At 42.2% G+C, this 15,029-nt stretch overlaps 1 protein-coding gene across 1 annotated transcript; it reads left to right on the plus strand.

The window, feature by feature from the left end:
- The first annotated feature begins 1,166 nt into the window (after positions 1–1,166).
- LOC138907186 (uncharacterized) lies at positions 1,167–4,942 on the plus strand. The gene is made up of 2 exons (XM_070197538.1): positions 1,167–1,433; positions 1,958–4,942. The coding sequence occupies exon 2, from the start codon at positions 1,975–1,977 to the stop codon at positions 3,535–3,537; it is 1,563 nt and encodes a 520-aa protein (XP_070053639.1). The 5' UTR covers positions 1,167–1,433; positions 1,958–1,974; the 3' UTR covers positions 3,538–4,942.
- Positions 4,943–15,029: the final 10,087 nt, after the last annotated feature.

The following is a 15,029-nucleotide window of genomic DNA, read 5'->3' on the forward strand; positions in this document are numbered from 1 at the left end:
CGTTAAAAATTGTGATAGATGCCAAAGAACTGGAACTATCACGAGGAAGCACGAGATGCCCTTGCAAAATATACTGGCGGTAGAACTTTTTGATGTTTGGGGGATTGATTTTATGGGACCATTCCCATATTCTAACGGACACAGATACATCTTGGTGGCGGTCGACTATGTTTCTAAGTGGGTAGAGGCCATAGCTCTTCCTACTAACGACGCAAAAGTTGTGGTAGGCTTTGTAAAGAAGCACATCTTCACACGTTTTGGGACCCCAAGAGTGTTGATAAGCGACGGGGGAACTCACTTTTGTAACAAACTGCTGAATAATATTCTTGCAAAATACGGAGTCAAGCACAAAGTTTCTACTGCCTATCATCCCCAAACGAGTGGTCAAGTAGAAGTTTCCAACAGAGAGGTCAAGCAGATTTTGGAAAAGACAGTAAGTATGAATAGAAAGGACTGGGCCGGGAAGCTGGATGACGCATTATGGGCATATCGCACTGCGTACAAGACCCCAATAGGCACTTCTCCGTACAGGTTGGTTTATGGGAAGGCCTGCCATCTGCCCGTCGAGCTTGAACACAAAGCTTATTGGGCGATTAAAAAGCTAAATATGGAGATGGACTTGGCCGGTGAAAAGAGATTGCTACAACTCGACGAGCTTGATGAGTTTCGATTGCATGCGTATGAAAATGCCAAATTGTATAAAGAGAAGACAAAAAGATGGCATGATAAGCATATCCAACATCGTGAGTTTGAACCAGGTCAACAAATTCTACTGTTTAATTCAAGGCTAAAGCTTTTTCCAGGAAAGCTTAAATCTCGATGGTCGGGTCCGTTTGAAGTGGTTAGTGTGAAACCTCATGGTGCGATAGAATTGTGTGAAAAGGGGTCCAATACGACATTCTTGGTAAATGGCCAAAGAGTAAAACACTATTGGGGTGGTGACATTGCACGTCACAAGACCACAATGGATTTAGTGGAGGCATGAAGAACATGTTGCGTCGTCCGCGACGTTAAATCAGGCGCTTCTTGGGAGGCCACCCAAGTTAGTCAGTTTTTTTTTTTTTTTATTTTTATTTTTTTATTTTTTTTTCTCCCTTCTTTTCGTAGGACATAGATTTTATTCAAGAAAACGAGGCGGATGCGTCGCGTCCCCCTCAGCAAAAAAAATTGACGGGCCAATTGCTCAAGGCAGTGAAGTCTGCCTATCGCGCCCGTATCGCGTCCGAAAATTTTTGAAGGAAGACAAGGGGATGCGTCGCGTCAAAGCTCGCACGCACAGGTAAGTAATATATATTTTAACACATCTTAAGATAACCTATTCGAACAAAAACGTTTCTTGCGACGCATCCACTCGTCTCGTTTTGGCGACGCCTACGAACGCAGAACAGAATTCTCTCATCGAAATTGTATCGCAATAAGATCAAACGCGACAGGTACGCATCATCCTCTTCGTTCTTCCGTTGGCTTCTCTCCAAATTCGTCTCTCCTCCCTCCTTCAATGGTAGCAACAAGTAGGTTTTGCAATTTCAAGATTTTTAGGGCTGTCGTTCTTGGTAGTTGTAATGGTTGAGAGATGATAAACTATAATTCCCTTCATCTCGTCCAACTTTGGGAGGGTAGTTGCACTGCTCAACTGATAGAATGAACTAGGCACACTTGTTGCATACCACATGTTCGACGAATTGTCCCTGAGAAAAATTTAGGCGTCGGTGAAGTCTGAGTAACCGAGCAACATTGGTGTATGCTTGAGAATAAGTGTGGGGTCGAGTGAGGGGCTATGTGAAATTGAGTTTTTGAAGAAAGTTATCACATACTTGCTGAAAGTCATGAGCTACAATTCCATGAAGAGTGAATGGCATGACTTTACAAATAAATTGAAGTCTGCAAGCTGTCGCAATTGCTTTCAGGCTGAACTTCGCTGTTTCATCTGCTAATTGTTGAATTCTTTGCATTGCAGGTACTTAGATTCGTAAAATGACAGCAGCGAGTAAACCATCCAAGCAACAAGACAAAGATGGTAACAAACAACCGCCCAAAAAGCCTACCGGAAGGGCAGCGGGCGGTCCAAATCCACAGAAAAAGAGGAAGCGGACGGAGAAGGAAATGGAACTGCTGCCTAGGCAGTTAAGTGATGATTCAGAGCAAGAGGAGGAGGAAACATTGGTCCGGAGGACAGTGAAGAAGGGTATTACACCAAGCAAAGGAATAGAGATACGAGAGCCTGTGACATACCAAAGAAAAGCTTCGAGAATGAGTGCTCCAACTGATAAAGGGAAGGAGAAGATTACTACAGAATCTGAATCCGATTCCGATTCGGACAATGACCACCTACAGATCAACATGAGTGATGAAGACGAAGGTGAACCCATAGACCGAGTTGATTGGGAGAAATACTTTGTTAATGAGAAGGCATTCCGAGCCTATAAGAAGATATTGGTTTCAAAGAAGTACATTCCGGAAAAGCCGATAAACATCGGACCACTTAAGACAAAGTACTCAGAGTTTCTCCAGTCAATTCGAGAGGTGCAAAAATGGGGACCCATTCTGAAAGGTCATGGCAAAGCCAACCTCACCATTGTTAGAGAGCTCTACGCCAATTGGCGTCACGCACGGGGAAACATTGTGCGAGTAAGAGGGATAGATATTAATGTGTCAGCTGAAGCTCTGAATAACTTCTTAAGGGTGCCACACACACTCACTGACAGGTTTGACGCCATATGCAAAACACCAGATTATGCACACATTAAGTCTGTCCTATGCCCTACCAGGAAGGATGCAGAATGGAAGCATGGGAGTATGGAGTACCACTCTATAGCAAAGGAATTCATGAGTGCGTTAGCACGTGTGGCTCTAAATTTCATTTGTAACCGACTGCTGCCATGCCAACATAAAACTGATGTCCCTCGTTACCGCGCACTCGTATTATATGCTTTATTAGAGGGGATACCACTCAACTTCGGAGCCATCATGCATGATCAAATGCAGCGAACCAGGATGAATTACAAGTGGAGGCTGTTCTTTGCTAATACCCTAACGGCTTTTTTAACAGAGAGGGGAGTACTATGGGACAAGGAGAATGATGACATTGAGGCTAAAGCTCCAGGACCATATGATGTCACTCATGTTCTAGAGCCGAACAAGGGAAGGTCTTCTAAGCTCACCGTCCAACAATTATTTGAGCATATGCAAGCAGATATGCAAGAGAACAGGGCTGAGCTGATAGCGACTCGTGTCGAGTTGAGTGCCACCAGGGATGAGTTGAGACAGACTCGTGCGGATCTAAGCCGAGTTCAGACCGAGCAGGCCACGATGATGAAGGAGATATCATTACTCCTCAGAGCTCTGGTTCAATGTGCAGGTACAGACATCTCCCAGCTGATTGCATCATCCACTGCCGGACCATCCACTCCTGTTCCTCCCATAGTCACCGAGGCTCCACTCAACAGGCCTATTGAGGTCGCTGTAACACCTGATACAGAATCAGCACCAGTTGTTGATGATAGGAATGCTATGGATGCAGATGCTCCTCCACCTTGACTTCAGGGAGTCCTTCTCACCCTACTTTACCTTGTTTGTGTGCGTTGGGGACAACGCACAATCCTAAGTGTGGGGTGGGGGTGATTTATGTTTGATGTATGGATGAATGTACTAATATATTCACTGGATTAATGGCATAAAATAGCAGTAAATTCATCTATATGGAGTAACTATCAGTTTATCTATTAGTTTATTTATAAAAAAAAAAAAAAAAAAAAAAGTAAAAAAAAGTATCTTTGTAGATAGTAATAATCCCCTGTGGTTTTTCTTTGTGCCTCGGTTCTTTTCCATGGGATGTAGTTTGAACCGGGTAATTTTGTTTTCTTTTTAGAGTAGAGTAGGAATGTAGGGAATAAAAGGAGGAAGAATGATGAACCTAGGTGACCTTGACTTGGTTGATACTGGCATATTTAAGCTTTTACATATGTAATATCTTCCCTTCTCACTCTGAAATTATTGATGATGCCTTGTTAAAACGGATAGCATGTTTTGTTGCAGCCTATTTCTCATTTTTCTTGACTTGTGTTCACTTTGCGTTTAATGCTTAATATCTCGTTGCTCCGTGAATACTTGCATTGTTTGAGAGTCGGAATGTGACCGTCCTTAGCGAGTCATGTGCCATGTGTGGTGAGGTTTTTGTGTAGTCCATGTAATGTACTTGTGTCTAGAACTTGCCCGGTATGTGAGTTGAAGCGAAATTTTAGGTGATGCTCGGTTTGAAAAATGATTTTAGGCTTTCTTTGATCTTTTTGAGCTTATTGCTTATCACAAATAAAATCTATCCCTAGTTAAACCTTTTGAGCCTGTAGACCTTTTATTTGGTACCCACATTACAAGCCTATACCCTTTTTATTCTTAATTGACATTGTTTTGATCCTTTTACCTCTTAAGACACTTTAATTGTGAAATGAGCGCTAAAAGAAGTAAGAAGGGACTAAGTGTGGGGTGGCTTTTGAGTGGAACCAATAAAAGGAAGAAAGGTGCACTTGTTTTGTAAAATAATATACTACTAGCGAAAATTGAAAAAAATAGTTGAAAAAAAAAAAAATTGGAAAAAATATAAATGAATAAATTGTTGTCTTATTCTTGCTAGTGGGTATGAATTAAAGTAGTGCTTAAAGAAAGAGGAAATATTGTTGGGGTGATATTATTTGTGAAATTGAAGTGGTGTTGAAGAATTTGCGCTTAAGTTATTTGATGATGTGTTAAAGTGCTTAGGAAGTTGAGTCACTATTCCTAAAATATATCCTACCCGTCCCTTAGCCCACATTACAACCATGAAAAAAGTCCTAATTGATTTTAGATCGAGCGAGCTTACATTAGTAGAGATTTACATTAAGGGCAAGCCTATGGTACCAACTGCATGCATGCGACTTCTTTTTGTGAGAGTGAGCGATTTTCTTTGTGAGCATGAGATTCGAATGTGTGGAGTGATTCTACTCTCTTTGCTTTTGTTGTGAGGGCACATGGTTTCACGAGGGATAGGTAACGTTATTAGACTTCTCTATGATGTTGGTTGTTCAAGCCATGAGTGCATTGTGACATTGAGTCGGTTTTTGAGGTTAGGATTGTTGTGAGCATGTTGTCTTTGTTCGAATATGTTTAAAGAAGGGCATAAGAAAAGGGAAGTGTGTTGATGCATAGTCTAGAGCCTAATTGTAGCAAATAACCACGGTCATAGGTGCAGTGTGCTTTGAACGATAAGAGTTTAATTTTGTTTCGTCTACTATATGATGGTTTGTTCGAGGACGAACAAAGGTTTAAGTGTGGGGTAGTGATGTTTGGCATATTTCGATATGTGTTAATGTTACTTTACCCATGCTTTAACCACTTTTTGATGTTATTTAATCTTTAAAACACCCAACATGGTGTAATTATTGGTTTGATGACTAATTAAGTTATGTGTGACGATTTAAGGTGTTCGGAGTACAAAATATGAAGAAAAGGTGGTTTAGCTAGAGGAAGAAGGGTTGGATGCGTCGCATCCAACCTAGGAAAACATCATCCTGCATGCAACCTTAGCAGTGAAGTTGTGCCATCGCGTCCGCCATCGCGTGCGAAACTGGGAAGTAGAAGTGAAGCTGGATGCGTCGCGTCCACCATCGCATGCGAAGCTGAGAAATAGAGGACAAGGTGGATGCGTCGCATCCACCTTAGCATCAATCCCTGAAGCCGAATTGGACTAGGAATGGGAGAGCTTTGGCCCACGACTTTTGTACGCAATATATAAGCTAAAAACGCCTCTTTTAGGTTATCTAACATATTGGGAAGAGGGAAAAAGCCAGGAAAAAGCTGTGGAGGCCGGAATTCATCAAGTTTCATCTTTCTCCCACCAAACTTAGTAATTTTTATGTTTCTTTGTATGATTTGTTGTTTGGCTACCATGTCTATGTGGAGCTAAACTTCACGTTCTAGGGTTGTGGTTCTTTCATGACTATTGTTATTCGGATATTGATTTTGACTTCTTGATTTATCATATTAGTTTATTTATTCAATCTTGCGCTTAATTATTTAATTGCTTGATCACCAATTGAATATTATCTACGAATCTAGAATTGAACTCGAAAGTGGGAATTCTATATTGCATATAGGATTGAGTAGGGCAAGTTCTTGAACTCGGGCATCGGGGAACGGATTCGTGGTTAGGATAGACATATACCTAATTACCTTGCTTGGTTGATTTACAGGAATTATAAATGCGTTCTTGTTGATTCTAACTCCATAGACATATAGGCGTTAGGTTAGCTTGAATAGGCGAGTAAGAACTCGACAGACTCTTATGAGCAATATTAACCCTGTCAACCAATAAGCTAGATAAATTAGTCGGTCAATTCAATTGAAGAATACAATAGGATTGTTAGATAGACCATAACCCTAGATCGTTTTCATTACATTGATATCATTAAAATCTGCTCTTCCTCTGTTCAAAGTTTATTATTTATATTTTTCTTATTTAATTAGTTAGAATAAAATATTTTTAGATTTAATTCTTGTTTAGATAATTAAGATAGGCTAATTTAGTTAATAGTTAATCATAAGTCCTCGTGGGTTCGACATCCGACTTTGAGTCACTTTATTACTTGACGACCGCGTATACTTGCGTGAGTGTGTTTGGTTGCAACAGGCTTACCTCACAATCACTCATAAATAGCCCCTCGGGCATACCTCACCATCTCTCATGCCTCCCAGTCACTCAGCACTCGACACTCGCACTTAGTAGGTACCTGCGCTCACTTGGGGTGTGTACAGACTCCGGAGGGGCTCCTTCAGCCCAAACGCTATAATCTGCACGGACAACTCACGTGCTATAGTATCAATATCTGTATCCGCACAGATAACTTACGTGCTATAATAAGCCAATCTGGTATGCTGCAGGCGGGCAGCCCCGATCCACATAATAATAATAATAATATATATAAAGCCAACATGGACTGCTGCGGCGTGCAATCCGATCCCAAAAATATCCTCACATTTAGGCCCTCGGCCTCCTTCAGTCATCAATCTCTCCAGTCTCTCTCTCATGGGCTCACAATATCATGAGAATAGCCCAAAAATGATGATATGATGTATCAATGAATAACAACAGAGACTGAGATATGATATGTAATGAAATGAATATGACTGAGTATGAATTTTCAATTTAATACAAATAATTCACAACAATATGACCTCTGTGGGTTCCAAAATACTGGCACATAGCCTCAACATAATTTTTAATATACTTTTCAGCTCTATTTCTTTAACACATAAAACTGGATAGAAAAATGCCAAGATTATTTAACTATAAAATTCCGTAGAAATAATTATGTCACAATTGTTTAGTGCACGCCCACACACTCGTCACCTAGCATGTGCGTCACCTCCCAACAATTCACATAATACATATATTCAGGGTTCATACCCTCAGCTCCAAGATTAGAAGAGTTACTTACCTCGAACAAGATGAATCCAATGCCGAGCAAACTAAACAATGCTCTAGAAATTCCATTATGCGTGCATAAACTCTTGAACGGCTCGAATATAGCCACAATAAACTTGATTCAGCCCACAAAAATTATAGGAATTTATTCCATATCAAAATACTAATTTTTCCACAAAATCCGAAATTACACTCAAAAATTGCCAGTGGGGACCACATCTCGGAACCCGACAAAATTTATAAAATACGAACGCCCATTCAACCACGAGTCCAACCATATAAATTTTACTCAAATCTGACATCAATTCAACCCTCAAATCTCCAAATTAAACCAAGAGGATTTTCACAATTTTTCAACTTAATTCACCAATTAAATGTTAAAACAATCATGGATTCGGGTAATTTAACCAATATTGAGTTAAGAACACTTACCCCATTGTTTTCCTTGAAAAACACCCGAAAATTGCCTCTTCCCGAGTTCCAATCCGTCAAAAATGGTTCGTCCCATTTTCAGAACTTAAACTCACTGTCGAGGCTTTTCTTCTTCGCGAACACGGTCAGTTGCCTCGCATTCGCGAAGCACAAAATATTTCCCGTCCAAATTCCTCCTTCGTGAACGCGACATCATCCTCGCATTCGCAAAGCACAAAGTGCCTCTGCCTCAATGCCTTCTACGCGAACGCGTTCAACCAATCGCGAATGCGATGCTTCGTTCCCCCTCACTACGCGAACGCGTAGACCAATTGTCTGGGGTCCTCAGTTGCCTCCTCTCTTCTTCTCGAACGTGTAACACCTCTCGTATTCGCGATACACACCCAATCCACCCTTCGCGAACGCATTCTTCTCTTCGCAAACGCGAAGAGCAAATATTGCCAGCCTCTCAGTTCCTCTTCGCGAAAGCGAGGCTCCACTCGCGAATGCGATGAAGGAAACCAGATGGTGCATCAGAAAAATTCCAGTAGAGTTCCAAGTCCAAAATCCAACCCGTTAACCATCCAAAACTCACCCGAGCCCCTCGGGACCCCTTCCGAACATACCTACCAGTCGAGGCCTCAAATCACGCATAACAACATCGACGAATTACACCTAAATTCAAAATCATTGAACTTTAAAATTTCAAATTCTGTATCTTGTGCTGAAACACATCAAATCAATCCAGAATGACTTCAAATTTTGCACATATGTCACATTTCACATTACAGACTTATTCTAATTTGCAGAATCGGATTCCGACCCCGATATCAAAAAGTCAACCCCCGGTCAAACTTTCCAAAAATTCAACTTTCGGCATTTCAAGCCTAATTCCACTACGGGCCTCTAAATAATTTTTCGGACACGCTCCTAAGTCCAAAATCACCATACGGATCTATTGGAATCATCAAAACTCTATTCCGGGGTCGTTTACACATAAGTCGACATCCAATCACTATTTTAACTTAAGCTCTAAACCTTGAAACTAAGTGGTTCCAATTCATTCCAAAAGCTCACCGGACCCGAACCAATTACCCCGACAATTCACACAACAACTGTAAAGTACAATTTGAGCAGTAAATGGGGAAATGAGGTTGTGATAATCAAAATGACCGGTCAGGTCGTTACACCCTTGTACCAAAAGCTGAAAAGGAACTCCTGTTGAAGTCGGGTACATCATCGGGGGTATGGACCCTTTTCACAGACGAGGCTTCAAACGTGAAGGGGTCCAGGCTAGGCATCATTTTGAAGCTGCCCACACGTAGCACTATTAGGCAATCTATCAAAACTACTAGGTTGACTAATAACGAGGCCGAGTATGAGGCCATAATTGCAGGTCTCGAGCTAGCTAAAAGCTTGGGAGCAGAAGTGATTGAAGTCAAGTATGACTCTTTACTGGTGGTAAATCAAGTGAACAAAACCTTTGAAGTTCGAGATGATAGAATGCAAAGGTATTTGGACAAACTACAGGTAACTTTGCACCATTTCAAAGAATGGACTTTACAGCATGTACCTCGAGAACAAAACAGTGAGGCCGATGCACTTGCAAATTTGGGGTCGTTGGTTGAAGAAGATGAGATCGACTCGGGGACTGTCGTTCAACTCTCGAGATCCGTGATCGAGGAAGGTCATGCCGAGATAAACTCTTCAAGCTTAACCTGGGATTGGAGGAATAAGTATATTGAATACTTGAAGAACGAAAATCTCCCATCGGACCCTAAAAATTCGAGGGCCCTACGAACCAAAGTTGTTCTATTTACATTGACTTCAAATGGGACATTATACCGAAGGTCATGCAATGGACCATTGGCAGTGTGCTTAGGACCAGGAGACACCGACTACATCCTACGCGAGGTTCAAGAGGGTACTTGTGGAAATTATTCTAGTGCCAATTCATTAGTCCGAAAAATAATCAGAGCAGGATATTATTGGATAGATATGGACAAAGATGCAAAGGAATTTGTTCAAAAATGTGATAAATGTAAAAGATTTGCACCGATGATCTATCAGCCCAGATAGCAACTTCACTCAATCCTAACCCCATAGCCATTCATGAAATGGGGATTGGATATCGTCGGCCCTCTACCATCGGCCCCAGGTAAAGATAAGTTCATTTTATTTATGACTAACTATTTCTCTAAATGGGTTGAAGCACAAGCGTTCAAGAAAGTAAGAGAGAAAGAGGTTATAAACTTCATCTAGGATCATATCGTATGTAAATTTGGGATACCCGCCGAAATAGTGTGTGACAATGAGAAACAATTTATCGGCAACAAAGTGACGAAATTCCTCGAAGACCACAAAATAAAAAGGATATTATCGACACCGTATCACCCTAATGGTAATGGACAGGCCGAATCGACGAACAAGACTATCACCTAAAAAAAAGGTTGAACGACGCTAAGGGAAAATGGAGAGAAATCCTCCCGAAGTTCTTTGGGCATATCGAACAACATCAAAATCCAGTACAGAGGCATTCCCGTTCTCCTTAGTATATGGCTATGAAGCCTTGATTCCAGTCGAAGTCGGGGAACCTAGTGCTAGGTATCGATATACAATAGAAGAGTTAAATCATGAGGTTATGAATACTAGCCTCGAATTATTGGATGAAAAACGAGAAGCCGCTCTCGTCCAATTGGCCACCCAAAAGCAGCGGATCGAAAGATACTATAATCGAAGAATCAATCTTCGCCATTTTAAAATCGGGGACTTAGTGCTAAGGAAAGTCACCCTCAGCACTTGAAATCCATACGAAGGAAAACTGGGTCCGAGCTGGGAAGGACCATATCAAGTACTCGAAAACGTCGGTAAATGATCCTACAAACTTAGTATTATAAACGGCAAACAACTACCAAGCAATTGGAATGTGTCACACCTAAAACGATACTACTGCTAAGGTACGACCCTCCCATGTTCGTTTATATTTTGAAACTAACCCTTGCAGGAGTTCAATCGAGAACAAGGATGGACCATTCAACGCAAAGCCTTAGGTTTGAAAGCACGCATTGCACTCTTTTTTCCTTAGACCGGTTTTATCCCAAATGGGTTTTTCGGCAAGGTTTTTAATGAGTCAACCATTGATCGTGCTAACTTAGAACAATTTAACAGTATCCGAGACCTCTTTACAATCAACCTCGAATACTGGTGGGGCATTACCCTCAAAGATATCAAGTTCGATGCAAGAAAGTTACTTCATAACAACAGGGTTCCGATAGGAAAAATTGTAAGAGCCAAATGGTCAAAATGAACCATGCTCGTGTAGATTGCTCGATCCATAGTACAAAATATAAACGCATGTATAAGGACATGAAAAGAAACTTCTTTGCCCATATCTCATGTCTCACAACCCACCCTCTATTTCATGATCTATTACCCAAACAGGCTCAAGGGCCGATGATTACCCCGCAAATCAGGGTCTGCCACTCTACCATTAAGCCTATGGGCTACTCTTATTTCTAGTTCGAGCAAGCACTCACTCGACCATTAAGCCTACATGCTACATTACTTCGAGTTTGAATCACTCACTCGACCATTAAGCCTACGAGCTACATTACTTCGAGTTCGAATCACTCACTCGATCATTAAGTCTACGGGCTACATTACTTCGAGTTCGAATCACTCACTCGACTAATAAAGCCTACGGGCTACATCACTTCGGGTTCGAGCAAGCACTAACTCGACTACTAAGCTTACATGCTACTCTTGTTTTGAATTCGAGCAAATACTCACTCGACCATTAAGCCTGCGGGATACATTACTTCGAGTTTGAATTACTCACTCGACTAATAAAGCCTACGGGCTACATCACTTCGAGTTCGAGCAAGCACTCACTCGACTACTAAGCCTACGGGCTACTCTTGTTTCGAGTTTGAGCAAATACTCACTCAACCATTAAGCCTACGGGCTACATTACTTCGAGTTCGAATCACTCACTCGATCATTAAGCCTACGAGCTACATTACTTTGAGTTCGAATCACTCACTCGACTAATAAGCCTATGGGCTATATTACTTCAAGTTTAAGCAATCACTCACTCGATTACTAAGCCTATGGGCTACCTTATTTCGAGTTCGAGCAAGCACTCACTCGGTTATAAAGGCTACAAGGTCCAAATATGATCAAATTGTCTAAAGCCTTATGAAAATCTTCATAAGGCATAAATGAAACAAAATCTTCATGAGGCAGAAAATAAAACAGAGGAAAGTCGGGAAAAGAAAAAGATCTTTATATATATACGAGAATGTTTACAATGTCCGAACATGACCCTACACAAAAAACCAAAATGAAAACTAAGGGCTAAGTTTCTTGGTTATCTACGGGGGCAGTCTCTTCTTCATCGGGCTCCACCCCACTCTCGGACCTACTCTTGCTCCCATGATCGCCATCATCGCCATCATCATCATCATCATCAGAAGCCAAGGCTTCAGCATCGGCTTCGAGCTCTTTGGCCCTTTTTATCTCTACGGTGAGATCGAACCCTCGAGCATGGATTTCCTCGAGGGTCTCTCTCCGAGATCGGCACTTAGCAAGTTCAGCAAATGTGCTCGAGTGTTAGCGGTCTCGGCTGCCTCTTTTGCTTGTACCTGAGCAGCTTTAGCATCGGGCCGATAGACGGCCACGAATGCATCCGCATTGGCCTTTGCTTTTTCGGCGTCAGATTTGGCCTTGGTAAGTATGGAGGCCAATCGAGCCTCGAGCTCCTTTATTTTTCTTGCTTGAACCGAGCTCTTCTCCTTCATGCTGTGAAGTTGGTTTTTTGCCGATGATAATTGGGCTCGAGCAGTTTCTTTCTCTGCAGCAAAGCGATCCATACTTTCTTTCCACTTCAATGACTACGCCTTTATCATATCGACCTCCTCATGGAGCTTCCCGATCATCTCAAGCTTTTGCTGCGGCTGTGAGACTGAAATATTAGCCACCGTTACAGTATCGAGCCCATAGGCTTTTAATAATATCATTACCTTCTCGGTCAGATCGGTCTGATCTTGGTGAGCCTTGGCCAACTCAGCTCGGAGGTCTTTGATTTCCTCTCCCCTTTGCCCTAAGAGGAGTTTAAAGGCATTCCTCTCCTCCGTAACCCGCTGAAGATCGGCCTCGTATTGACGCAGTTCGGCTCAAGACCGAGAACATGCTTCTCGATGAACCGCTGCGGCCTACAAAGAAAGAAGAAAAGAAGTTAGAAAAGAATAGCAAACATGAAAGTGGTATCAACGAAGGGGGTTAGAGCTTACCTGATTTAGATCTTGTTGCACTTCACATAAAAGGCCTGACACATCACTAGAGCCAGCAACATCCTCGACACCAGTAAATAAATCACAGAAGGGGTCATCCCCTTTATGAGATCGGTTTATCTCAAGGGCCCCCAAAGCTTGGGCTTCCCAAATCACCCCTTCGGAAAAGGCAGGGAGATTGGGCGAGTCTCCGATTACTATTGCTTCAAGAGACTCGCTTGGGGGTGTTCTCCTCAGTTCGGAGAGCTTCAGGACCGGCCTCTTATGATATACCCACCATTTGTTGACTTCGGTGGGAAGCATCCTCGATCTCTAACAGTTCAGGGACTCTACCCGAACCTTCCTCCGATATCTCCTCAGTCCGAGGCGGAGCTTTATAAATCACCATCGATGCAGCTGCTTTTAGAGCATCGATGGTTTTCTTCATTCGGGCCACCAGCACGGACCCATCATTTTCTTCTTCTTCCTCGTCTTCATCCCTTAGACGCAGGACCGATTCCATGGTTAAAGGGATGATATTATTCCTCGGCTTACGAGCCATCCTCGTGTTCGGTTTTGGATCTTCGGAAGCTAAGGCCCTTTTTCTCTTATTATCCTTCACTATTTTTGGAACAGAGATCAAAGCCTCTTCCTCGCCGGGGGAGGGGGGGGAAGCATATCGTTCGAACTGCCAAAGATACGAGAAAGAGGCTTACCATGATTTTTGGCCTCCCATCGGCCCTTTGACAAATCACGCCATGAGCGCTCGGCATATGTAGAGGTCGAAGCTAGATCCCGTACCCAGTTCTTGAGGTCGGGAATTGCACCGGGCATCCAAGGAATCGCTGCATCACAAAAAAGGGGATATTGGTAAGAAAAGAAATAAAGGGGCAAAATAGTAGGAGATAACAACAGAATTACACTTACGCTTCATGTTCCACTCCTCGAGAAATGGCATCTTTTCAGTCGGAATCAGGTTCGAAGTCTTCACTCGAACGAACCTGCCAATCCAGCCTTGATCCCTGTCCTCGTCTATGCTCGAGAACAGAACCTTGGTAGCCCGGCGCTGATGTTTTATTAACCCGCCTCGAAAGAGACGAGGGCAGTACAATCGAATGAGATGGTCGATGGTGAAAGGCATCCCCTCGATTTTGTTCACGAAGTAACATATCAAAATAACGATCTGCCAAAAAGAAGGATGAATCTGGCCTAGGGTTATCTGGTATTCACGACAGAAATCAATAATAACAAGGTCGAGGGGACCTAACGTGAAAAGGTAAGTATACACACTTAAAAACCCTTTCACGTAAGTGGTGATATCTTCTTCAGAAGACGGGATTACTATTTCTTTGTTCTTCCAATTATAATTTTTCTTTAGTTGTTCAAGGTGCCCCTCGGTTATCAAACACATATACCTCGATACTGGCTCACATCGGCCGGGAACCGATGAGCCTTTGTCGACCTTAAAATCAGAGGTAAGAACACACGCCCCACGAACGTACTCCTCAGGCAGTGGCTCCACCGGTGTTTTGTCGGCGACAGGTTATGAAGAATAAGCTTTTTTCTTTCTGAGGAATGGTTTTTGATGTTTTCGCCATTTTTGGATTTAAAGATCGAAAATAGAAGGAGATAACAAAGATATGGTGTGTTAAAGAAATATTTTGCAGTAGAAAACACAAAAGGAAAATTTTACAGACTTGCAGATGAATTCAGAAGGTGCGAGAAAGAAGTTAGAAAATTTAGAGTTTGGAGATGTAAAAGTGATTAAAAGTGAAAAATGGGTTATTTATAGGTTGAGCAATGGCGGTTTAATTTCGATAATGGCCGACCATCGTCTAACACGCATCAAATGCCTCGGTAAACTGTACCGACGGGACAACTATCACTCACGT

Source organism: Nicotiana tomentosiformis, chromosome 3, assembly GCF_000390325.3.
Source record: "Nicotiana tomentosiformis chromosome 3, ASM39032v3, whole genome shotgun sequence".
NCBI classification, from domain to species: Eukaryota; Viridiplantae; Streptophyta; class Magnoliopsida; order Solanales; family Solanaceae; genus Nicotiana; species Nicotiana tomentosiformis.

What these genes read in the sequence shown, in the direction of transcription:
- LOC138907186 (XM_070197538.1), top strand. Translation starts at nt 1,975, where the DNA reads ATGACAGCAGCGAGTAAACCATCCAAGCAACAAGACAAAGATGGTAAC.